This window comes from Suncus etruscus, chromosome 7 (genome assembly GCF_024139225.1).
Source record: "Suncus etruscus isolate mSunEtr1 chromosome 7, mSunEtr1.pri.cur, whole genome shotgun sequence".
Taxonomy (NCBI): domain Eukaryota; kingdom Metazoa; phylum Chordata; class Mammalia; order Eulipotyphla; family Soricidae; genus Suncus; species Suncus etruscus.
Genome location: NC_064854.1, coordinates 129,082,293 through 129,110,262, shown reverse-complemented (window position 1 = coordinate 129,110,262; position 27,970 = coordinate 129,082,293). Strand labels below are relative to the sequence as shown.

The 27,970-nt window shown below is 35.7% G+C and overlaps 1 protein-coding gene across 3 annotated transcripts in view; it reads left to right on the top strand.

Moving 5' to 3' along the window:
* Nucleotides 1–27,970, top strand: part of ERC2 (ELKS/RAB6-interacting/CAST family member 2) — a 1,176,444-nt gene that overhangs the window by 409,429 nt on the left and 739,045 nt on the right. For all 3 annotated transcript variants that reach the window (XR_007497514.1, XR_007497513.1, XM_049776157.1), the window contains exon 6: nucleotides 14,644–14,811. Coding sequence is in view for 1 of the 3 variants with exons in the window: in XM_049776157.1 (XP_049632114.1) it covers nucleotides 14,644–14,811 (168 nt within the window). In the remaining 2 variants the exon portion in view is untranslated. The remainder of the gene's footprint in view (nucleotides 1–14,643; nucleotides 14,812–27,970) is intronic.

Sequence of the window (27,970 nt, the reverse complement as noted above, 5' to 3'; positions counted from 1 at the left end):
ACTTTATATTTCATTATTTTATTATGTAAAATATTATTTTATATTTTATTTCATTCATTTATAGTGATATGTTAGTTTGTCTTGAAGCTGGGCAGATGTACAATGATTAGCACACAGCCGACCTGAATTTGATCCCTGGTACTGTGTATGGTACCCTGAGCAGAGAGCCAGGTGTAAGCATTGAGTAGATCATATGTGACTCCAAAAAAAAAAAAAATTGAACAAATAAATTAAACCTAAACCTTGATTTTTAGATGGGCCTCATAACTGAATATCTATTATTTTTACTTATGCTTAATTATTAGATTTATGACTAACCTCATATAATTTTTATCATCTTAGGCTTTTATTTTTGAGACAAAAGCATTTTGGATGCTTTTCTTTTTGTGTTTCAGTCATCTTGCTTCTGGAAAATGATCATTCCGTCTGCAGCTTTCCTTTTTCTTTGTACCTACTGCTTATTTTTAGCTATCCTATAATCTTAGATCTTGTTCTTGTTTGTTACTTTAGAAAGTGCAGCAGAGTTAAGAGTAATGATAACTTCTGTGAGAAAGCAGTGGGAGAAGAAAGAAAATATTTAAGTGACAGTTATGATTTTTATCAGTCTTGAAGTATGAGCAAGCTCCTTGCAGATCATTTGCAAATTACTGAGAGGAAGCAGGAGCTAGCATCTGTCCCACCATTGTATGTATGTATGTATATGTGACCATGTGTGCGCAGCCAAGAGTCAAAAAATAAAAACAACAAAAGTTGTGCTTCCTGCTGCCAAACTTCCATCTGTAAGTAGACACTGAGATCACGAGTCAATGTTTGGATAAAAGGCTAGAGATAGGAGGAGATAGTCCAGTGGATTTAGCTCAGCCCTCCCTTCTGTTTTCTATTTCACAATCCCTTCTCAGAGTTGAACGGAGGTGCTGTAAGCATAAGGGTAGAGCCACCTGTAGATAATGACCAGATCACTCTGAGAATGAAGACCAGAGGCACAGAGATGAATGAACTCATGAAATTTGAGGACATTATTACCCTGGCTTCAACTTTTCTTCTCCACTCTATCATTCAACAGTGGAAGAGATAGTTCAAGCCATATCTCCAACTGAAACTGCTATGAATTTGTAAATTATGCCCCTCACCATGGACTCTGTCCAGGTGAATAAAACATTTATATGGGCTATTCGAAGAAAACTTTATCAGCCCATAATTGTCTGGGAGACCATCAATCCTCTTGGTTATTTGTAGCTTTTAATGGATGATGACTCTTCAGTGCTCTAAAAGTATGTAGGTCATAACTATATTTGAGGGGAGTAATGGAATATGGTGAAAAGGCCAGAGCTTAATAAAGACTGAAGTAGACGCCAAGGCTCCTAACCTGTCCTTGCTAGGTGCATTATCTTAGGACATGAATTACTGTATTTTTTGTACCATAAGACACACTTTTCTCCCCCTAAAACATGCGTCTTATGGAGCGAATGCCACCTGGAGCTGAAGCCTGAGTGGGGGGGAGGAGAGACAGTCATAATGATTCTTAATGTCACACTGACTGCTCTTCACTTAACATGGTTAAAATATTATTCTGTTATAGTTTATTAAATATTTTAGTACACTATTTGCTTTAGAATATTGTTTTTGTTTTCTTTGTCTAAAAATTATGTATATCTTATAGAGCAAAAAAATATGGTGGGAACACATCTCGATAATGTCCTCTTTTTATTATTTTTAATAGTTTTTATTGTGACCAAAGTGAATAACAAATCTTTCACAGTAATATTTAAGGTACAAAGTGACAATGAATTAGGGCCATTTCCACCACCAGGGTTGTCCTCCTTCCACCCCTTTTCCCAGCATGTGTCCCATATCTATCCCGAAGTGCTTTGCTCCCCGAAGTGCTAGTGTAACTGTTCCCCTCTGTGCATAGCTTGTATAAAGTATCGATTCTGTTGTTGATTTTGGGTTTGGTGTTTAAATCTGATCATTTTTATTTCCTCTTTTACAAAATGGGGAGCACAACAAACATTGGAGGATAATTCAAAGGTTCTTATAAAAGACTTGCTGTTGAAGTGCTTGGCTTAGGGCTGATATGATAGTTCAGTGAGCAAGACACTTTACATATGGTGAACCTGGGTTTAATCCATAGGATCCCCCAAGCACAATCAATCTTAGGAGACCCCTTGGCACAGAGCCAGGAGCAAGCCCTGAGCACCACTGGGTGTTGTCTTCAACAAGTAAACAAACAATAAAGTGCTTAGCTCAAAAGCGTAATTTATCATTAGAAGCATTAATTTTTAAAGAAACTTAGTTCAAATAATGATGGTGTTGCTGCTGGTAGTGGTGTTTTTGTTCTATTTAATGTGATGACCGGAAAAATTAGATTTAAAAAAATATCAATAAAATGTGTTTATGCAGAGATATTTTAGATGGTTAAATCTGTGCTTAAAATACTGGTAAGAATTGATTTAAAGTTTTCTTTTTAAATATTGGAAGAGCATTTTTTTTTCTTTTTTTTTTTTTTTTGGTTTTTGGGCCACACCCGGTGACGCTCAGGGGTTACTCCTGGCTATGCGCTCAGAAGTCGCTCCTGGCTTGGGGGACCATATGGGATGCCGGGGGATCGAACCGCGGTCCGTCTCCTAGGCTAGCGCAGGTAAGGCAGGCACCTTACCTCGAGCGCCACCGCCCGGCCCCATGGAAGAGCATTTTTAGTGGGTTGAACCACAGTTCTCTCGCTCATCTCTCATACTACTACTTGATTCCTTATTTAATACTAAGAATGAATTAGTCATATATAATACCAGCTGGGTTCTAAAAGTTTTATTTTTTATCAGCAACCAGCCCCCAAAACAGTTCTATTGGTGTCAGAGTGCCATCTACTTAGTTTGGACTTTTATAAGTCATATTTAATATTGAGAACTTGTTGCAAGTCAGCCCCTGAAGAGGTTGACTAATGGAGGGATGGAGGATAAGGTCTTTTCCCTCCAGCTTGGAGCACACGTCTGCCGCAGAAACAGCTCACAGACAGTCAGGCTTGTGGAAATATTAGCTTTATTCGGTGGACAAGACTGAAGTCCAAAGTCTCAGCATAAGTTCCAGCCAAAAGCCCCTCACCTTCCACAGACCTTTGTTTTTATCCCCCAGAATCAGGTACCACCCAATGGTGGAAGCAGAATCAGGTACCACCCTTGGGTGGGGGCAGAATGCAAGGTTACACCCTAGGGTAGGGCACAAACACCGATCAGGGTAGGGTCAGTAACATAATAATCCCATAAAATGTTTACATACACAACAAGAACTTATTAAATAATTGTACCATAGAAATTAGGGGCTGGGGAAGGGAAACTGGGGTCATTGGTGACTGGAAATGTGCACTGGTAAAGGGTGTTGTATACTGTATGAATGAAAAACTCAACCATAATCAACTTTGTATTTGTGAGAAAAAAATAAATGTATTATGAACAACCTTGTATCCAAGGTGTTTATATAAAGTAATTAATTACAAAGAACTTTTAATAGAAACTAAACAATCTAAGTAGTAATTAGATAAATATATCTTAACCAATATTTACCTTTTTTTAATCCCCTTTCGGATTTAGAATTATGTAAAAATTGATATTAAGTTAAAAAGGCCATCCTGGGAAAAGTAGATTTTTTTAAATTTTTTATTTTTAATTATGAGAACAATGATGCAAAGAGGACAAGGTAAAGTTAAGTGAAAAAACAATTGCCCATAAACAGAGTTCTCAGAAGAAATCCCCTTGCTGATGCCTAAATATTGAATTTACAGTCAAAAAAAATTAAGAAAAATAAGGCAGAACCCATGTACAATTACTTTGTCCACAAGTCCCCAGATTGTAGTACATTATAACATTTCTTAGCAGTACACAAAGCAACCTAAAGCCATGAGATTTATGTGACTCCTTAACTTTGAAGGCATAGTATTTTTATATATTCATGCACATACATATTAGTTTAAGTTAACATCAAAAGTTTAAGAGGTTTTTTTTAAGGGTTAGTCAAAAGGGCACAGTAAAACTGGTGTTAGAGTGGCAAATATTGTTTGCATAGGCCCACCAAAATATGGGGGTCATAGAAAGGAATAGCCTTGGTCTAAATACAAGGAGACCACTACCCCTGAAGTTTCCTGGCATAAGACCAACTCTAGGCTCCAGGCAATCTAGTTTATACAATCCAAGTCATTGTCTGTAGTGCTAATACAGTTTTATTTTTCACACAGTCCTATTGTTGGCATCAGGTTTCTGTATTAAAGATCCTGGAATCTGCACATCCTACATTGAAGTCAGGCTGGTGTGGAGTATCCTCTAGTTTCACCTCACAATTAAGGGGCAATAGAGCAAGCCCTGTCCAGTAAGCAGGTCATTGTTCTTGTTAAGTCTTCTCAGTGTTAAGGGAAGTCTAAAAGTAGATATTTTGAAGTAATTCTGGTAACAACATATATTGAAAATACTTTTTAGGAGGAAATATATGATATCAACATCAAAAAGAGAGGATGAATTAATCTATTATGACTTAGATATTGTTGAACATTTAGTTCTGTATATTTGTGTGTATATGTGTAAAGTGCTTTGTGGGATCCCTTAGATTGTGTGAACTGATTCCAATTGGGAAAAAAAATCACTTACCATAGAACGTTTTAAGTTTTAAATGCATATATTGACATCCTTGCTTGTCTATATAGTGATCTGTTTTGGCCCCTTTGAGTAGAACCTATAAGAAAATCTGTTCTAAAATGTTTACCTAAATATATTGTTTCACAGCATCAGTGCAGCTAGGAAAGGAGCTTAATTTTTGGGGTGGGGGAATTGTTTTCTTTTGGGCCATACCCAAAACAATGCTCAGGAGTTACTTCTGGTGTGTGTTCATAAATTATTCCTGGCAGTGCTTGGGTGACTTTATGCAATGTTGGGGTTGGAACTTAGATCAGATTTTGCAAGGCAAATGTACCGCCCACTGTATTATTGCTTTGGTCCAAGGAACTTAATGCTACAGCAGTTGTTTTTGCACATATTGAAAAAACAATAGCTCAATGTCATTATGAATCTCTTGAGCTTTCTTCTTTTTTTTTTTCATTTTTATTTTTAATTATGAGAACAAGGGTGCAAAGAAAGAGGACAAGGTAAAGTTACAGTGGAAGGACAATCACCCATAACATAATTCTCAGAAGTCCCCTTGCTGATATATTAACTTTGAAATTTCAGCCAAAGAACATTAAGATAAATAAGACAGAATCCATGTACAATTACTTTGTCCCTCAAGTCCCCAGATTGTAACACATTATAATATTTCTTAACAGTACACATGGCAATCTAAAGCCATAAAACTTACGTAACTCCTTAAACATTACAGGCATAGTATTTTCTTACATTTCACATACATGCATATTAGCTTAAGTTAACCTCAAATTTTAAGTGAGTTCTTTTTAAGGATTAGAGTCAAAGGAGCACAGTAAAAATGGTGTTAGAGTGGCAATTGTTGTTTGCATAGGCCCACCAAAATATGAGGGACATGGAAAGAAATAACGTTGGCCTAAGTACAAAGAGACCAGACCCCTGAAGTTTCCTGGCACAAGACCAAGTCTAGGCTCCAGGCAAGCTAGATTGTCCAATCCAAGACATTGTCTGTAGTGCCAACACACTTTTATTTTTCACACAGTCTCTGTTGTTGGTATCATGTTTCTGTATTAAAGATCCTGGAGTCTGCATATCTTACATTGAAGTCAGGATGTGGAGCATCCTCTCCTTTCACCTCACAATCAAAGGGCAATGCAGGGAGCCCTGTCCTGTAAGCAGGTCATTGTTGTTGTTAAGTCTTCTCAGTGTTAAGGGAAGTCTCTTTTGAGCAGGTCGAAGTCTGAGCAGTGTAGGTCTTCCTTGGTAGAGGATTGCTTCCAGGTGATGTTATAGACCAGCCTGGATGTTTCGTGGATGGCTTTCCTGGTTCAGGGGAGAATGGAATATGTCCTTTCTTCTGAGGTCTGTGCCAGGTTGTTATGTCAATGTTCAGGGTGTAAGGTCCCTTTGCACTACAAGATTTGTGTGTTCCAATCTCTATTAGATAGGATCTTATTTGTATTTATACTATTTTCCCATTTTAATGTGCCTATGCAAATAAGAAGCAATGCCACATGCTGTTATTGGCGCATATGGGGGCCATAAGAACAATTACAATGATTCCCATGACATGGTTCAATCATAAGCATTAAACTGGGGGACTCTTCCACCAAAATTCCTTGTTAAACAGCTCAAAAAGAGAAGATAAAAAGTGGTTAGAATCATCACTGTATAAGACAACATTTAGTAAGAATTATATCTGTCAGAGAAAAAACACAAAATATTCTTGAGAGGGGGTTAGAGAGTTAAGGAGTAAAAAAGAGCTTTGTACGGGTATGGGAAAGGGGAGAATACAAAATAAACATTCTGTATACGGAAAACATAACATAAGAATAAGGAATATTCTGAATACATGAAGTACATGAAGTACGCGCGGGGGCTCAGGCCCCCGCGCGGTTCTGTAGTTTCTGGATGCCTAGGGAGGAATTTCTCACCCCCTCCCCCCAGGGCCCGATTAACCAGGCGTGGCCCTGAAGACCCGCCTGGTGTAGGGGGAATCTTGTTCCCCTGGACTAAGTGGTCAGCCCAGGGGTCCTATGGCTAGCTGTCCTGCCCAGAGCCCCCAACATACCAGGCAAACACACCAAGAAATCCTGGCATGCGGAGTGTTCTGAGCCCAGCCGAGCCTCTGTAGTTTCTGGATGCCTAAGGAGGAATTTCTCACCCCCTCCCCCCAGGGCCCGATTAACCAGGCGTGGCCCTGAAGACCCGCCTGGTGTGGGGGAAATCATGCTCGCCTGGACTAAGTGGTCAGCCCAGGGGTCCTATGGCTAGGGAGGAATCTTGAGCTTTCTTCTTTAGGTCAAGATATATTGTAAAGTTTTCAGAAATGTTCTTTTAACAAAATCCCTAAAGACTTACTATACATTTTTTTATTATGTAGTACTGAACTAGTAGTACTGGAAAACATTAAAAGTATGCATATTCAAAATATTTCCTACTCCACACTACTGGCCAATTAGTTGGCGATATAATGAAAAATATAACGGAGATTTGATGGGGAAAAAGTTTCTTCTGGCTAGAGCAATGGAGGTGTTTAGATTTAGTGTTGTTGGTTTGGTTTTATTTTTGTTTAATTGGCAAACAGCATTGACAGACTGAATGAAAAAAGTAAACAACTCAATGCTTAAGCAAATCAAGAAGTACACAAATATCATTCCATCTCAATTCCCCATATGCAAGGAAATATGGTAAATTTAAATTTATGTGACAGGTGTTCCAAAAAAGAAAAAAGAGAAGGTAGACTTAAAAAAGTCTATGAGACTTTGGCTTTGAAATTTACTTAAAATATGAAAAATTAAGTGTTAAATTTAGTGTATTTACGAAGACTGATTAAAATGGAAAACACGATGACTTCGTGCTCCTACTTAGCAGCATTGCCACATTTGTTGTAAGCATAGCAACACATTGTTTTATTTACTTATTTATTTTCCCCACCCCAAACCAATTGTCTTAAGCTTTATAAAATCGTATAGTAGAACATTTCAGAAATTCTTATGAAATCTGAATAAGGAAGAAAGTCCAACTCATTACAAACCAATCTGAAATTGCAACTAAATATATTTATTTCTTACTTGTAACAAATATGTAGTTTTAAAATTTCCCAGGAACTTTCTCTCTGCTGGCAAACACTTCAAAGAGTTTCCTTTAAAATAATTTTTGTTTATATAGGTCTTAACTTTGTAGTACTTTCTGATCTAAGTATTTCTTTAAAGCTGCAAAGATGTGACCTATCGTATTATTTTGAAGTAAACTATATTTTATGGGAGGGGGTTTACTCCAAAACTTTTGTTCTGGGATTACTCCTGGAAGGACTGAGGGGTCCAGTATATGGTTCTAAGGATCAAACTGGTATTAGCAGCATATAAGCCAAGTACCTTACCTCCTAAATTATTACTCCAATGCTAAGATAGAACTGGAATATGGCTCGTGGTAAAGCATGCTTATGAAACTTAGGTTTGATCCATAGTATAATACACACACACAAACAAACAAACAAAAAGGAATAAAAATAAAACTTAGACTTTAAAAAAATTTTAGGGCCACAACTAACAGTGCTCAAGACTTCCTTTTGGCTCTATGTTTGAGGACCACTCCTGTGATGTTCTTGGGACTATATCTGGTGGAAGGGATAGAACTCAGGTCAGGCTTGTACAAGGCCTTGCAATGCTAGACTATCTCTCCAAATACTAAGATTTAAAATATATACTTAGAAATCTCAGCTTACTTATAGTAAAATCTATGATGAAACAAGTCCTAAAATCATTCACATGTTCAGATTTTATTTATTTATGTGTCTAAATATTATTTAGCCAAATACTATTTTCATGATTTATTAGTATTAAAATGGATTTGGTATTTGGTTACTCTTCATTGAAATCATTTGACATGCTTTCAAATTAAACTAAATGTATACATCTAATTATTTTCTACAAATAGATGATAAAGCCACTTAATAGTCATTCTTACTCAAAAACTCACTTTTATATAAAATATCTTGAAGATTATAGCTTTTCATTTGTTTGTATTTGGTTTGGGGGACATATCCAGCAGTGCTCAGGAAGTACTCCTGGCTCTGCACTCATTAAATCGCTTCTGGCAGGTTCAGGGGACGATATGGGATACCTGGAATCGAACCTGGGTTTTCCTGGGTTAGCCATGTACAAGGCATACACCCTACAACTGTGCTATTCCTCCTCTCAGGCCCAAGATTATAGTTTTAAATGTTTCAGTGAATTCTATAGAGAGACAACTTAGCAAATATTGTAGTCCAATCTGCAATAATTATTTTTATATATATAAAATCTTTATTTAAGCACCGTGAACACAAACATGATTGTAGTTGGGTTTCAGCCATAAACAGAAGAATAAAGTGTGTAGTTTGGAGGGAAAGGAATTAGTCTAAGAAATCTTTTAAAAGGGAAGACACTTCTATTCTGATGATGGTGAGACTGTTAGTGCCTCCAATAAGTTCTGTGATTTAGTAATAGTAATGGTCTATGAGCTTATATAAATATGATCTGATAGAAAAACTGTGACATAACATTTTTTGGAAGATGGAAGGTGCAGAGATTGAAATCTCAGCTTGTGTGAAAGGCCAGGATACCCAACAAAGTCACACAATGTAGACATCTCTGCATTTTCAGATGTCATGCACATGAACTTTTGCCCCTTTGCCCTGACGAAGGGAGTCTGGGGTTGCATGCATTGTATCATTCTTCTATAAACTCCACTTGGGGGCACCAAGAACAAACAGTCGTATGAACATTGAGTAGAAATAAAAAATGATCAGACTTAAACACCAAATTCAAAGCCAACTATAACAGAATCAATACCCAATCTACAACAGGCTAGTAGACACAGAAGGGACCACTTTTACTAGAAGCCCGGAGGGGAGGGGGGGCAAAGGAGGAGCCATATGGAATGCATGCTGGGAACAGGGGTGGAAGTAGAACAACATTGGTGGTGGGAATGTCCTGACTCAATGTCACTATGTACCTGAAATATTACTGTGAATGATTTGTAATTCACTTTGGTCGAAATTAAAATTATTAATAAAAAAAAGCTCCACTTGGGCAACTGAGAGGAACCAAACTGGAAAGAAGAATATAACAGGCCATGGAAAGCTTTTACGAATAGAACATATCCTGAAAATAATTATTCTGGTAGAAAAAGAATGTTGACATGTCGCACTCTGGGTGATGCTTTGATCCACAGATTTTTCATCACCCAAACCCAATACTTCTGTGTCAGTCCTTTCCTGAGATTTTAGGGTTTGCCAAAGATACCACTCTGCTTCCTTACATCTCCCCCTTTATTCTGAATTTCCAATGTAATTTCTTATTAACCTCTGATGGATTACAAGCCCCGTAGCCCAAACTGCAGGGTAATAAGCATATCACTTTCTAGATAGAAGGGCCATATCTGTAGTGAAAAAGAAGCTGTTTTCCTTGGCAGACTTGTCTTTTTTGGGGTGTTGTTTGTCTCACAGACAGACGTGGTGGGAGAATTTTTTTCAGAGAAGATGAAGTGTGCCTGATGTCCACATGGACTTCATATAAACTGTGATGTAATTCTGATTCATTTTTCTTTTTGCCATTCGAGAGACAGGCCTTCCCTGGACTTGGTTCTCATATGTGTTCGATTGCATCACTTTCCATTTTTATTGAGTTCATAAAAGAAGCAAAAGGCATATATTTGTAGAATATGATTTTTTACCCTAAACTATATTCCCCTTAGAAATCTTTTTTTTTCTGTTATTGCCTGCATAAAATATTTATCTGAAATTTACCTCATGACAGTGATGGCCTGAAAGCTATTTAAAGTAACTGCCTACTTAATATTTACAGCCTGAAATAATTTTATCACAATCAATCTATTTTCAAAGAAATCAGCATATGCAGAACTTGCACATCTTTTATATTAAAGACCATTATATTGGTCAAGTTAATTTTCTTCAAATTCCTTTCTCAACCCTCTTCCTCTCCCATATGTAGATCTATACTTTGAGATTTGTAGAGGTTAGCATAAATCAGTGTGTTAACCATAAATGTTGTGTTTTCTTAGACATGTAAAGCTGAAAGTTTTATTCTAGTTTTATTTTCAGATAAATTCAGTGTTCTATGTAAAGATAACTGTGCTGTCCGCTGCAAGTTTGATGCCCTGAGAATTACAAAATTGAAATTTGAAATCACAGATCTGGGTTTAATTCCTGACATCCCATTTGGTCTGTTGAGCATGGTCAAGAGTGATTTCTGAGTGTAGACCAGAAATAACACCAGAGAATCCCCAGGTGTAGTCCAAACCAAAAACAAACAGAAAAACAGAAAAAAAATCAAGCAGTGTAAAGTAGGTATCTTGAATGACTAATAAATCAGAAATAAGATGAAGATATAATTGAATTTAGATTGTGGTAGGCTATAATGTTTGTTATGATTTCTAGGATAGTAATATAAATATTAGGATAAATAAAATAAAAATAAAACACATAAATTATTAATCAAAAAAGTAATAAAATAACTTTTAAAAATCACTCAAAGAAGAAAATGGCAACAATAAAATGATAATTGGTAGTGCTGCATCTAATTTTACTAGACAGGATAAAATAGTTGGATTCTATTATAGTAGTTAGACAAATTGCAATTAAAGATTCATTGAAATTGATTTAAAAAAGATGTATTAGCCAAATACCAACTATTAGAAAGTTGTAGATAGGTAGACAGAATAAAATGTTAGAGCTAAAAAACTGGCAGAACTATAAGGAGAAATTAATTTTTCATTATTACAGAGAATGCTGTTAATTAATCATTAACAATTAATGAATAGAAAAGATTTTAAGCTCAAGACAGAGAAGGCTGAAACTTTTAAACTGTGCATTTAAAAGTATTTCAGTGACACACACTTTTATAGAATACTGTGCCATAAATTAAATAATGGTCTTTTCAGACACAATATATCCAAATTCTGTTTATGATAACTGACATGTTATATCATTAACTAGATACTCTATATTTTAAGTGATGAATATTAAACTTTATGATCTTTATTCACAAAGCAAGTAAGAAATAAAACAAACTTAATTATGAAGCATGCATAGTTCATAGTGATTCTGAATGATTCATGAGTCAAAGAATAATGGAAATTAAAATAATGGAAATTAAAAATGTGTCTGATAGCAATAATAAAATATTTGAGCAATAAAATCAATAGTCATCAATTAAACTAATGGAAGCAAACAAGTGAGACCAAACTAAAATGATGCAAGATACATGTGGTAAGGCTAAATAGTGAGTGACAAAAGACTAAGCATTGTAAAAACAATTATTGAACTTAAAAAGCTAGGAAAACAAAAATTCAATAAGTCTAAAAATGTAGTTGGAAGAATATAGATAAAAATCAGAATAATGGTCAAGAGGGCATATAGTTCAGCAATAGAGAACTTGTCTTGCATGTGTGAGGTCCTGGATTTGATCCATGGCACCATAGAAACATACTAACATATATAGAAAATAAGAATGTCTAGAAATTAATAACATATAAATTACAGTTGGATGAGATTGCCACAATGGGTTATTGGAGAGATTATTGACCATCAGGTTTCTGCTAATATTCATTAAAAAAGTAAAAATAATGATTAGTAGTGACAAAATACATAATCATAAATGACGTAAATATAAAAAATAAAGGGATTTTATAAAAATTTACTATGTGTAAAATTTAGATAAAATAAAATTCTTAGCGAAATAACATCAACATTGACTCAAATGACTAGAAACAGATATTTCCATATACATTAATGTGTCTGATGTATGCACAAGTAGTCTTCAGAAAAAAGAAAATACCAGCTCCAGATAATTTTGCTGGTGATTTTGATGAACATTAATGGAAAAATAATTCACTTTTATATCCATTATTTTGGAACACATTAACAGAAGGAACACTGTCCTTCTGTTATTTGGAAGGCCAAACGAAATTAAAACTTGATAAGAAAAGCACAGCTTAAGATAATTAAAAACAAATTTAGGGCCGAAAAGATAGTACTGCAGGAAGAGTGCTTGCCTTGCACACAGTCAACCTGAGTTCAATCCCTGGCATTGCCGGGGGAGTGTTTCCTGATGAAAGCCAGGCATGGCCCCCAAATCAAATCTATAGCAATAAAGCAATCTCACTCATGAGCATCAAAGAAAGATAGGGACAGAATCTAATAACATATAAAAATATACTATATCTTTATTTTTTATTGTTCACCTATTATAATTTTACTTTATTTTATTTTTTAAATATTATCTTTATTTAAGCATCATGATTAGAAACACGTTTGTAGTCAGGTTTCAGTTAAAGAAAAGAAGACCTCCTTTTACCAGTGCAACCTACCCATAATTATTGCCCCCATTTCCCTTGTCCTCCCAACTCCAGTCTATATTTGAGACAAGCATTCTTTTTAATATATATATATATATATATATATATATATATATATATATCTTTATTTAAGCACCATGATTGCAAACATATTTGTAGTTGGGTTTCAGTCATAAACATAATACCCACATTCACCAGTACAACATTCCCATTGCCCCGCCGCTGTCTATTTTCGCAACAGGCATTCTACTTCTCTCCTTCTTTAACATTGTCGTGCTAGTTGTTAGTGTACTTATTTCCCTGACAGCGTTCACCACTCTTTGTGGTGAGCTTCAAATTGTGAGCTGGTCCTTCCAGCCCTTCCAGTCCTTAACTCTATTGTCTCTGAGCCTTATTACAGTAAGGTCTTTAATTTTTCTTAAAACCTGTAGATGAGTGAGACTATTCTATGTCTATCTATCTCTGAATTATTTCATTCAGCATAATAGATTCCATGTAGGAAAATTTCATGACTTCATCTTTCCTGACAACTGCATAATATTCCATTGTGTATATGTACCACAGTTTCTTTAGCCATTCTTCTGTTGAAGGGCATCTTGGTTGTTTCCAGAGTCTGACTATTGAAAATAACACTGCAACCAGCCATAGAACAGACAAATCATGATGGGATTGCATGAAATAATAACATGAATTAACTCTTGGATATAAAAAAGAAAAAAGTAAAAAAGTGTAAATGGTTAATATATTATATATAATAAAATATATAATATTTTATAAAAATATTGCAGAAATATATATATTACATACAAAAATATATGTGGTATATTTAAAATATAAGTGAGGATTGACAATTATAGAATTTAGGGCTGTAATTGTATTTAAGGGGTAGAAGATAGCTAGCACTATGTTAGATTGGGTAATGTTAATATCTTGTTTGATATTTCTTTTATGATTTTGCTTTTATGCTTATATGATTATATTTTATGTGTCTTATACATATTTTTGCATCTGCATAATAATATAAACTAACAAAAAACTTGCTTTTTTCTTTTTTATAAGATTTTTTTTTGGTCAAATAAACTCTTTGTCCATTTCCAGTGTGCAGTAGTAGCAGAGAGGACTCAGGTTATGTTTTGGGTTAATAATTTTATTACATTCCTATTGATCTATTTGAGGAAATATAAAGAATAGATATTGTGATTTCCTGCAGAGGAGTAGCTTTGGCCAAATGAATCAATTTCACTGTGAAACTTACATATATATTTTTCCTATTGGATATAAGTTGGAAGACAGCCTCCATAGCTTAATTTTCTTTTTTTCTTTTTAGTGCTTTCAGTAATGTTTACAGACTGCCCCAGATGCCTAAGAGTTTGTTGACTTCATTTTTGAGGGGAGTTTTCTACAGCGGTGCTAGGGCCACCAGTATATTGGGCAGTGCTCAAGTGGAGTCATAATGAAGTTTAGTTTTCTGTGTTTGCCATGCAAATGCTCCAATCTTTTGAGCTATCTTGCCCCAACATCGTATTTTAAAGGAAACTAATCATCTATCCTGTTGGATTCGTGATCATTAGCCACTAGAAATGAAGATGAATCTGTAGTTCTCAAATGTAAAGCATTAGAGCTATTGTGTCTAACTTTTTGGCATTTTGTTGTTGTTTCACAGATTGATCAACTGAAGCAGGAACTTTCAAAGAAGGAGTCAGAACTTCTTGCCTTACAAACAAAGCTTGAAACCCTTAGCAATCAAAATTCAGATTGCAAGCAACACATTGAAGTGCTTAAAGAGTCGCTTACTGCCAAAGAACAGAGGGCTGCCATTCTTCAGACTGAGGTAAGTCACTGATTCCAGGATCCTGAGCAGCCAACTCTAAATTGGTAAGAAATGTCCTGCTTTGGGGCCAGAATGACAGATAAAACAGCAGGTAGGACATTTTCCTTTCACAAGGTTGACCTGGGTTCAATCTCCAGCATCCCATATGGTCTTTGAGTGCAGAGCCAGGAGTAACCCCCAAGTGCCACTGGGTGTGCCCCCAAAAAAATAAAAAAGAAAGAAAGAAAAAAATCTCTAAGTGTTCTACTTGAATAGCATTCTTTAGAATATTCTTTATTCAACTCCTTAAGACCAGTTACATTTTGAGTGGTAATATCTTGGGCATTTGGGGGAAGTCAAGATCCATTGCATGAAGCATAACTCTCCCAAACTGATAGCAACAATCCTACAGACAAATATATAAATATTTCTGTACCAAATATTGTAACTGAAACATAAGTTCATGTTAAAAAAGATAAATGAGGAAACCCTCCTGTCAGTTCATGTTAAAAAATTGTTTGCTTCATACTAGAATTGTGTTTATTTGTCCCCAACCCTGAGGTTTGGAAATTGCCAATAAATATTTAGATCAGGAATTAACTCAGGTTATAAAGAATCATGAAAATTGTTACTATGTCCCTTGCTGTGTATCTGCACAGTGTGTCTGCATAGTTGCCCTCTTACTATATCCATGGTTCTTTCACCCAAAAGTGAAAGCTTAGTTATGAAGTTTCCTTTACCTACTGAGGAAAGTTGTTATTGTTTACATTTTTGATTTTTTATTTTAACATCATAGTTATAAATTTGTTCATAATACAGTTTATTTTCACAGATAAAGTTGTTCATGATTGAGTTGCAGTCATACAATGTGTAACAACCTTCACCAGTGAGCGTTTCCTGCCACCAATGTCAACAGTTTCCCTCTCACCCTCCCTGATGCCCTCTTCCCATCCACCCACCCTTCCCTGCCTGCCTCTGTGGGTAGGCATTTTACCCCTCTCTCTCTCTCCCTCCTCTTTTCTTTTGTGACATTGTGGTTTGTACTACTGCAAATAAGGGGTGCCATGAATGATCTTTTCATATTAGACCTTCTCTACTCTAACAGCACTCTCTGCTCTTTGTGACAAGCTTCCTACCATGGACTGGTTCTTCTAATCCTCTTCTCTATTATCTCTGGATATCATCCTCACACTGTCTTTTATTTTTCCTTAATTCCACAGATGAGTGAGACTATTCTGTGTCTATCCCTCTGCCACTGGCTCATTTTACTCAGCATAATAGTCTCCATGTCCATTCATTTGTAGGCAAATTTCATGACTTCATTTTTCCTAATGGTTGCATAGTATTCCATTATGTAGATGTACTACAGTTTCTTTAGCCACTCATCTGTTGTCAGGCATATGGGTTGTTTCCAGATTCTGGCTATTGTAAATAGCGCTGCAATGAATATAGTTGTGCAAAAGGCATTTTTGAGTTGCATTTTTTGTGTTCCTAGGGTATATCCCTAGGAGCAGTATAGCTGGATCATATGGGAGTTCAATTTTCAGCTTTTAAGAAATCTCCATATTTTTTTTTCAAAAAGGCTGGACTAGATGGCATTCCCACCAGCAGTGAGGATTCTTTTCTCTCCACACCCCCTCCAGCACAGGTTGTTCTTGTTCTTTGTGATGTGTACCATTCTCTGTGGTCTCACACTCCTCTGAACTCAAGCTGGGGACTCCCCCCTGCCCCCAAATTCCACCCATAACCTATAGGCAGCTGGGTCTGGTTCAATTATCCTTACCAGGAGGTTGATCCTCTGGCCACTGCTCTCAGAGGCTATACTCTTGCTGGTCTCACCTATTGTTTAAATTTTTTAAAAGAAAGATTAATTTGTTACTTCTTTTTCATACTTAGGATAAAAAGACAAGAATGTATATATCTGAATCATATTTCCGTGCTTATTTCCCACTTGATCACATCTCTATGTAGGTCTTCTAATAAATGTGAAGCACGAAGTAGCTATTGTGTAAATAAGATATTTTCTAGGAAGTAAATTAGCACATGTAGGCCATTGGGAGAAAGGCAGTGCATTTTGCTGAGTTTTCTTTTGGGATATTGTGTTATCTGGATTACTTTAGAAGGTAGTCTAATCTCCTTGTTTCCTTTGAGTCATATATTTGATGTATGCACTTTGGGACCTAGGAAGTAATTATTTTTCTTAAGAGTTGGGAGGGCACTTAGGTTTATATTATCATTCATGCTGATGGACAATACCCAGGGCAGAAAATAAGCAGGTTCCATCGGACAGGTATTGATATGGATCTGATTCATCTGCTAGATACTTGATGTTGACTGGCATTAAATTACTTTAAACCAAAATTATTGTTTTTTTTTACATTTCTTATCAGAAATATTGAAATTTCTTTTAATTTATTTTTAAGTGTCTTTATTTAAGCACCATAATTACAAACATGTTTGAAGTGGGGTTTTAGTTACAGAAGGAACAACCCCTTCACCAGTGCAACATTCCCACCACCAAAACCCTCCATCTCCATGCCTGTATTTAAGACAGACATTCTACTTCTCTCACTCACTACCATTGTCATAATAACTGTTGGTGTAGTTATTTTTCTAACTGAATAATGTTGCAGACATCACATTTAAAAAGATCATTTGCAAAACTATGTCTTTTACACTCATAATCGCCACTACTCCTCTACAGCTCTGTGAAGACACCAATGTGACTAAAATTCTCTATGTCAAATATTGTCAGTTGCCAAATGATGTCAATATTTGGCTTTACATTACCATGAATTTTTTTTGAAACCAGTGTGGGCACCATCCCCATCCACCTCTTGCCTTCTGATACTTCCAGGAGCCCTGGCAACTGAAGCCACAATCACAAACACATTCGTCATGTCTGCATTTGACCAGCTACACCGACTACTCTATACTTCAAAAAGATGTAAAACAACTCATGAAAAAAAAAAACTCCTGGTACACTGGCCATGCAGCTGAAAGCTGGCATTTTGGGAGGAGAATGGAGGCCAACTCCCCACACTGGTGAAGCCATGCCTGCTGCACGCATCATCCACAATTGCCTCTTCTTTATTTACTTCAGATATTTCCCCTTTTCTCTTTGCTTCTTGTGGTGATGGCATTGTGCATGGGTCGCATACACTTGGTTGTTCTCATTCATAAGTGGGGAGGGAGTGTGGGTAGTAGTGTGTGGTTTACATACATTTGGTTACAGTACCCTCCTACACAAGTGTCAGTAGCACTTGCACAATTGATGCATAGGTACAGTTGCACAATTGGCTGTGGTGTTCATATGCTTGATTATGGTGCAACAAAGACTTGGATATTGTGGTTACAGCACCAGGAGTGACTATAGCAGAGCTAGAGCTTTATGAACCCAAAGCAAGTGCTATATCCATCCCCATCTCCCGATTCAGGAATTTAATAACCTCAGATGTCTGGTGACTGGGTATTGGACAGCACAGCTATTAACATCTTTCTATCATCTTGCACTTGTCTTATATAGATCAGAATTTAGTGGCTTAGAAACCACTGGACCCACAAAACCAAAAATTCTTTGCTCTTGGCCTTTTACAGAAAAAATTTGCTAAATTCCAGTGCTGTGAATTTATAGGTGAAGAGGAAATTGAAATACTGGATATGTTCCTTCTTTCTTATTTTTCTGTCTGGCATTAGCTAGAGAATTTGATGACACCTGTTCTATAACATCCTTCCCCCCCCCCAGTGATCATAACACAAAGCATAACAGTCATTAGTTGCCAATATTATGAACATTATGTTAGTGTCATTGTGTTGTTTTTTATTGGATAGGAGAAAAAAATTGAGGAGGAAGGCAGATTGCTGAAGTAATGTCCAAAGGTGAAGTGGGTCTTTTTTCTCTTGGGAAAAGAGAATAAGAAACATTAGCTTCTAAAGACTTTCTCCTTTTTCTACATTGCACTTATAAACACTCTCTTTCTGGGGGCCTTTTCTTCTTCATTCCCCTGCTTTACCTCCTTCAAGCAACCCAAATGAGCTCTATACATATTTTATTAAAAAGACAGTGGTGACATTATGTGAATATCTTCCATCACCTTCAATAATTAAAAGGTCCCAAAATAAAGAGGCCAGACTTTGAAGCAGATAAAAATAATTTTTATGTAAAAAGAAAGTAAAATGATTCTTGTCTTTTTCTGCTCTGAACTTGGTAGTAAGAGATTAGCAATTTTATCAAATGGAAACATCTGAGGACTTTCTTTTTCTCTTTTTTCTTCTTTCTTTAGAATGATTGTAAATGGAAGTAGAGAAAATTATGAATGATATAATCTTCTCTTGAATTGATTTTAGTTTGAAATAAACTACAATAGTTAAAACATAAGCAAAAGACTTGGGAAATCACTTAAATACTTTAAATACTTTAAAGTAATTTTCCTATTTCTTGGAGAAGTAGAGGGAAATGAGTCTTCCAACTTAATGAGAGGTGTGTTAGTGGATAAATTTTCAGTCAGAAGATAAGAATATATTTGTCTCCTTAGGCCCTGTAATAAGTTGCCTGCATTTATTTTATTGCAAACGGTATGTTGCTAATCCTTGGGGGAAGGATCATCTATGATAACTTCTTCCTATTAGTGTTCTGAATTATTTTTAAATCTCCTGCCAAAACAGAAGAAAATCTGCTTAGAAGATTTGTGCTGCCAACCAATTTTGGTTACTTTTTAAGATTATAGTATAAATGACAGATTCAACAGTTTATGGTTGTGTCTTTAAGGAAGATCTTGCTACCAGGAGTTTGTGTTTGGGAGGTTGTAGATTGAGGGTGGGTCAAGGGTGGGAGGGAAGGCAAGTTCTCTGGGTTTGTGGCTATGTGGCTTGAATCCTGGATTGGTTTGTTTTAGCTTGCACAATTCCAAGTCACTCTTGACATGTGTATAATAAATCAATGGGAAAATAATTACACACAAAGATATACCACATAGCTCTTACCACAACATTTAACTTTTCAAAATAGCTTCAGAGGACACCAAGGCCAAGTTTCTTATTTTGTTTCTTCCCATTTGATGGTTCCTATGTACCAACTAAACCCCTTCCACCAAGACATTAATTCTGTGAAAGTAAAGCCAACAGCAAGCTGACTTTCTAAGGACCTTCATTTTTCTGGATTTCAGTGAGTATTCAACCTATCCAGAAATTAGGAATGAGAAAGAAATTTGATCCCCTGATCCAAAAGCAAACCATCCCAACCCAACCAAACTGAAAAAATTTGTTAGAAGCCCCTGATTCAGTGGTCAAAGGCATGCCACACTTTATACGAAGTCCTGGAATTTGCTACAGAAATATAAGGGAAAAAAAAATCAAAGAAATACAAAGGTCCAGTAGAACTAAAATATTATGTGAAAAACAAAGCATTTATATAAATGGATAACATTCCAGTATCCACCTTTAATAATGGTGATTGAAAAAGATTTGAATGTTTCTGACCCTGCATGTCTTTATTTATAATCATTTTGACACATGACATTTTTTATAAACCTGCAAATTGTGTTGACTAACATTAGCATTATTATCATGTCTTCATTAATAACATGAATCATTTTACCAGCCTGACACATAAGTTCTTTGGTAAACCTGTAAATTGTGTTAACATTAACTTTGTTATCATTATTACATAGTATTGCTTGCCAGATATATTTGAGGAAAAACATTCCCACTCATTCTGTGTTCTACTTTATTCATCTTAAATTTTTTAGTATCTTCATTCACTGAATTAAGATTTTTGTGTCTATTGTGTTTCTTGTTTTCTAAGTAATATTCACTTGGTTCTGTATATAAATTAAGAAATCTATACCTGTTTTCTGGAAAGCACCATATTCTTTAGTTCACAATAGTGTCCAAATCTACAGACTTGAAAAGTTTTTTGTATGCTTTCTGGAAGATTTTTGGTATATAATGTGCTATAAAATGTCTTGCTTTTCTACTCATTTCTGTTTTGAATAGTTCAGTGAAGAGTTAACATGTCAGAGAGTAAATATGTAAGAAATTACTAAAACACAATGACCATAGGAGTATTGTGCTCATATAAGGTGGGACAGAATATATAGATTAGGTTAGTGGAAGCTTCACTTTAATTTTTAAAATGGCGTCCATGTAAATTACCAAGTTAAAAAGTTATTCATGTTTGAGTTTGAGACATACAAATCATTGAGCACCTATCCCTTCAGCAGTGTCCACTTCCCTTCAGCAATGTCTCTAGTTTCCCTCTCACCCCTGGCTTGCCTCTATGACAGGCACTTTTTCATTTTTTTCCTCCCTCTCCCAGATTTTAGGTATAGTGATTTGCTATATTGTCACTGAGAGAGTGTCATGCATTTCATTTCACCTTTCAGTACCAGTCCACCACTTTCTTCTATCATTGTCATACTGGTTCCTTCCCTCACTAGTAGCATGCTTCCTACTAAGGGCCAGTTCGCTTGCTTTATGTATTTATTTGTCTGTTTATGGTTTTTGTGCCGCACCTAGTGTCACTCAGGGGTTAATCCTGTCTCTGCGTTCAGAAATCACTCCTGGCAGGCTCGGGGAACCATATGGTATGCCGGGAATTGAACCCGGGTCTGCCCCTGATCCACGGCATGCAAGGCAAATGCCCTACTGCTGTGCTATCTCCCTGACCCCTCTCTTGTTCTTTTTAAAATTAACTTTGGACTTTAGTTATATCTATACTATGTTTCTTTATATCATAAATGTTAATTTCTGCATTATTTAAAAATGTGCTTTGTTGGGAAGAGAATTTTTGTGTAATCTATAAGCTCACTGTCTAGCAAATTCACCTTAGAAACATATAAATATATTTTTATACTTAAAATATGCATATAGTTTCAAGCAGTTTACAGATGCCCTCAAGTATTACAAAGCCTGTTACATTAAATATACCATTTTTTATGAATTTCATGCATTTTTCAAAAGTTCTACACATGTATATTTTTAAAACCTGCTATGTGCCAGATATACAATATGCTTTTGAAGGAGGCTGTGTGCCAAATACTCTTGAGTTACGGTATTTGTTAGAGAAATGAATTATAGTATGACTTCCTTGAATTATACTAGTGATCAATAGTTGCTCATGATTCCACAAAAAATTAATTGAAATGTATATCTATTTGTTTAAATGCAGATAAGAATATTGAAGATAAAAAGAGATACATATTTATTAGATTTCTTAAAGACTAAATCTGCAAAACTGGTGAAATACTTGTCTTTTAAATTATATTTTTATTGATTAACATCTGGTTTACAAGAGTATAAATGTTATGCTCTTAAAAATGTATAAGGGACATAGTATTACAAAATACTACTGAAGTATCCATTTCTCTTCAGTTTTATCCTTTGGACACTTTCAGTTTATTTGCTGACCCATTTTGGTAACAGGTTCGTAGATAGAGGCAGAATAATAGCAAACCAAATCTAATAACATATAAAAATATACTATATCCTTTTTTATTGTGAATCTATTATAATTTTATTTTATTTATTTCATTTTTAAATAATATATTTAAACTCCATGATTACAAACATGTCTGTAGTTGTATTTCAGTTATAAAAAAAGAACACCCCCTTCACCAGTGTAACCTTGAGTTTTCTCTGAATATGCAATTCTATTCCACTGATCTGATCTGTCATTATTCCAATACCATGCTGTTTTAATGACTATTGCTAAGGGCTTATTTTTATTGGTCATTGTTCCCCCCCCCCTTTTTTTTTACTTCTTTATATACTACATATGAATGAGATCATCCAGTATTTATCTTTTATTTTATGATTCATTTTGTTGTTGGGCACTTGGGTTGTTTCCAGATCTCAGCTGCAATGAGCCTAGGTGTTCATATGTATTTTCAATTTTCTGTTTTTATATCCTTTAGGTAGATAATACTAGGCATTGAATTGCCGAATGTTTTATAGTTTCTCCTTGTAATTTTTTGAGAAGCCTCACACTGGCCAAGCCGGTTTACATTCCCACCAGCAGTGAAAGAAAGATCCTTTGTCTTTTTATCCCCTCCAGCACTAATTTGCAACCTTTTGAATACTGATGATTCTAATTGGTATGAATGATATAGCTCACTGATTTTGATTTGTATTTCCCTGATTATCAGTGAGGATTAACTTAAAAATTATTAAAGGGGGGGCTGAAAAATTATTAAAGCATCATGATTTAAAACATTATGCATAGTTGAGTTTTAGACATACTATGTTTCAGCACCTATCCCGCCACCCATATCTTTATCCGTTCACCAAGTTTTTCGGGTTTCCTCCCACCCATTCTACAGCCCTCCCTATCCCCACGCGGCCATCTTGACAGACACGTTTCTAAGTTTGGTTGTTAAAGTTTGGATCTCTTGTTTTCAGTGTTGTTGATTCTGTGATTTGGATATTTAGCTATATCACTCCTTTACACCCCCAATCTATGCAGATCCTGTTGACTTCTGCTTCCCATTCTTATGCTTCCTTACTATTTCTTTTCCCCCCTTGATTTCTTATTAGCCTCCCCCCACTTTTTTTTTGGATGCAGTTGTGTATTTTTGTTGTTGATTTTTGTTTCTTATGTCTTAGTTTTTAATCCTTTGTTAAATTTGGGGGCATCTTTGGCTGTGCTCAGGAATCACTCCTTGAAGTTCATGGCGTGCTAGGGATGGAACTTGGTGAGCCAAGTACAAGATTAGACTTATTTGCTGAACTAGCTCTTTGACACAACCTTTTGTAGGAATTATCTTTTTTTGAGTGGTGTGAGATGGTGGTACAATTTTACTCTTTTGAATGTGAGTATGCAGTTTATCCATACACACTGTTTTTTAATCATTTGTATTGTGACCAAAATGAATTTGTAATTTCACAGTAATATTTAAGGTACATAGTGACAATGAAACAGGGCCATTCCCGCCACCAGCCTTGTCCTCCCTCCACCCCTGTTCCCAGCATGCATCCCATATCCCCCTCACGTGCCCCCCGCACTGTTAGTGTAACTGCTTCCCTCTGTGTAGATTGGGTATCAATTCTGTTTTTGTCTTATGCCTTTATTGTTATAAACAATATTCATATAGCTCACAGTTTATCTATTGGCTCTCATTTTAATTTCATGAATGTGAATGTCTTCTTTTATTTCAATATCATATGTTTTTGATTATTATAGTCTTAAGATAGTCTGAAAGTTAAGAAAGGTGATGTTTCCCAATTTTTGTATTCAGGATTGATGTGGCTCCTTTGGAGGGGGGAGTGTGAGGGGTTGTGGTTTCCATATGAATTTTAGTAGTATGTGTCCTGTGTTTTTTTAAAATGATATTAAACTGTTGGTAAGGAATATATTAAATCTATATAATGCTTTGAGTGGGATGGTTATTTTAATAATGTAAATTTTTAAAATCCATGAACATGGAACATTTTCCATTTCCTTTGTATTTTCTTGCTTTTATTTGTTTATATGTCTTCACTTATGGTCTTCCAAATAGTGCTGAGGAAATTTGGGCAGCTACTCGCAGTGACTCTAAGCCAACTGGTCTGGCAGTTTTCAGTGTGAGAGTTCAAGAATGAGGTCTTGTTTGGGTTCTAAGGTGCCAGGTTTTACAAAAACCACCTGAGCTATTCTTGAAGTCCTCCAGAGCCATACACAGTGACTCTCAGGAGGTTACAAAGCATCAGAGATAGAACCTAGGTCTTGTAGATTCCCCAATACCTCTCATAAATCCCCTGCCCTTCTTCACTTTCTTTTACTAGATATTTGTGATTTTTGATATCTAAGTCATTCACCTTTGCTACTATATTGATTCCAAGGTAGATCGTGCTTTTATTAAAATTTTTTATTAGATAAAGAACTGTGATTTACAAAGTTATTGATCACTGAGTTTCAGTTGCACAATATTTCAACACCAATCCCATCACCAGTGTTCCCATCTCATATCCATAATTCCCTCATATCTTCTATTCCCTCATTATTGCCTCACATTGACAAATACCTTGCAAAGTTTGGTGGTTGCAGCTTATAGTATTGTTGAGTGATTTGAATTTATAGCTATGCCTCTCTCTCTCTCTCTCTCTCTCTCTCTCTCTCTCTCTTTTACATCCCAAGATAACTGAAGTTCCAACCCCTATTTTCCCACTGCTTCACATTCTCAACTTCTTCTGTCCTGATTTGATTTCTTTACTTCTCTGTCCTTCTCCCTAAGCTCTAGGGTAAAAGGTGATATTTATAGGGTGACAGACACTCTGCTGGCTTATTTTAGGAGTCTTTGCATATAATCAAACATGTTTCAGTCAGCTGATATTCATATAGATTGTTTTCCTTGAGTTGTCTAAATGACTGAGGTATCATTTGATATTTTGTTGGGCTGTGCAAGATATTGGACAAAGTGGAACCCACAATCTCAACAACAATTTTTTTTCTTTATTTTAATTCCTCCGATATCTTCTGATGTCTGTCTTGTGAATGCTATAGTGAGTTCCAGGAACTGCGTCTCTGCTTTTCATGTGATTCTTTATTTTAAACCTGACTTGTGAAGTTGTTATTATGCCCTTATTTTTAGAATGAGAGAGAGACAGAGTATGAGAGAGACAGAGAGAGGATGTGTATTTCCTCTCACGATATTGAATGACAAGACTTGGATTTCCAGATCCTCAACTGAGCCAGAAATGTAGTTCTTCCCAAAAGAATCCTAGATAATTGATGAATTCACTTGGGTCAAGGAACTGACATGATTTATCTCATTTAAACTTTATGGCAAACTTAATGACACATTTTATAGTTCTTTCTTATTATGTGAGTTCATTGGGGGGTCAAGAATGTGTATTAGGTATAATATTGATTTGATTATGATATGGATAAGGATAATAACTGTGGAGCATAAAAATCCATTATAATATGATGCCCAGAACAATGACGCATATTGTCTTGACTCTAAGAAGCCCACCATTTTGGGGGAAGTTTAGAATCCTATTAGGTTAAGAATTGATTGCATATTTTTTAATAAACTGCTTATGTCATGTATATTACATGCATAATTATAAATATCTTTATCTAAATGTATATTTCATCTACATGCGTACCCCAGTTTATAAGCAAAAGCATAGAAGACAAAAGTAACTTCCAGTGTTTCATGTTTTCTAGCTTCAGGTTATCTTGTACATTTGAATATATGAATTTAAATGCATTTTTAATGCAGTCGTGATCATTATTTCAAGGAGCTTGTATCAGGTGCTAGTGTTGGAGGAGGTGTTTGCTGAACTTCTGGCAGCATTTTTCAGTCTGAGTCACGAATGAGTCAGTGTGATAACATAACCAAAAGCAGCTTTGGGTTGTCAGTTTTCAAGATGAATTCTATAAACCAAGCTTTTTGACAATGACCATTTTATGGCATAGAGAAAAGAGCTAGTTTTATGAGTTCTTCATTTCTTGGTTTATTTGTATTGCGAGGGACACTCTGTGCCTCTTCTTGGTGAGGCTACAGCTCTTGGGTATAAAAGTCACCATAACAAGGATCCAGAATGCAATGTGGCCTCTGGGATCTGGAGCTAGAGGCATTCACATGACCTTTGCATAATATTCCATTACTTAAGGAACTATTTTTTCTCTGAACCCACACATTTTGAGCAAAGTACTTTAAAAAAAATGACAGAGATAACATTTTCCTCAGAATGGAAGGTGGAATTTGCAATTTATTCTATATTTTTTTATTCCCCTTTCATTGTGGTTGGTTGACAAGTTATAAAGTTCTTTATAATCACTTCAGTACAGTCTTCAAATAATGGTTTTGATATATCTTTTTTTTAAGGGAGAGACTTTTCTTTAATGTCCTTTTTTAGCTCTACATTTATATGTTAGATTTAATATATATGTATATATACACACACCATAAAAGAAAACCACCTGGTCAGACTATGCTAGTGCTCTATCAGGCTACATAATATTACTTTCAAAACTTGCAAGTGCCTTAAAATTAATAAGTGAAAGATTTTGTTGAAAAAATATACAAAACAAAAATCCTAGTCACTTGTGTTTTTCCACTCCAACCCAGTCATTGGTTTCACATTTTAAAATGTTTTTTATTTGACTGGGAAAGGCATCATTTGAAATTTTTATTGATAACACTCTTAACTGCAAGAAAAAGACATAAACCTACAAAGCTATAACTATCGTGGTGGCCACAATTGGGAGGTCTGCAAAATGGTTTATTACTAGTAGGAAAAAAATGTTGGGAACCACAGTCATTACAAGGGTCACCACCTCTGCTACATGCATTTTTTTTCCCTTTCCATTTTGAGGGCATATATGATGGCAGTGTCAAACTACATACTTTCCTCTTTCCTAATGTCTGTGGACTTTATTTTGATTCTCTTTATTGAAGATGTGAAAACCTTGGGTTCACATAAAAAGGAGCCAAGGTCAGCATTTGTGGGCCCCAGAATGCTGAAAACGTCCTAGCATCTTGCTAGTGAAGGCAATTGTTTAAAGGGACCACCCTTTCTTCCTGGGATTTTGAGCATTTCTGCAGGTTTTAGGTATCTGTGTGAATTTTGCTAAGCGGTCCCATGGTTTTACTTTTTTGAAAGGCAAAACATGAAAGGCTGGTGGTGGGAAAATGAAAACATCTTAATAGTTATTGACTAGCATTGGTAATTTTCTGGCCTGTTCAATGATGATGCAGGTAGCTAACAGACATTATTTTGTTCCCAAAGTCTAGTCTAGTACGTTTGTTATTGTTATTATTGGTCAGGCTTCCAGCGAGCCTTATTTAACACCTTGTTATTATAAAATTGCTTTTGACTTCATAAACACAGGTGTTCAGGTTGAGCCTTAATGAACTGTGAAATAGGTAGATGGCTAAGAGGAAATTCTATAAATTGTGAACATGGGTCTGTCAGCACACTAAATGGATTAGGAAAATTCATTGTCTGCCCTGAAACTGAACACTGGTGCGATGCGTGGATATGAATTGGTCCTGAGAAGCCAATAAAATGGAGGAAAAAGTAGATCCCCGGTTGACATTGATTATGTGGGTTCCCGCCACATATGAAAGCTGGTGTGTATCGGCTCAAAATAAGAATGGCTATTTAGAGAAAGGCCAAGAAAGAATACATACGAACAGACAACATAGAATTTATAGGGTAAAACCACAAACACCTTATTTTCCATTGTACTAAA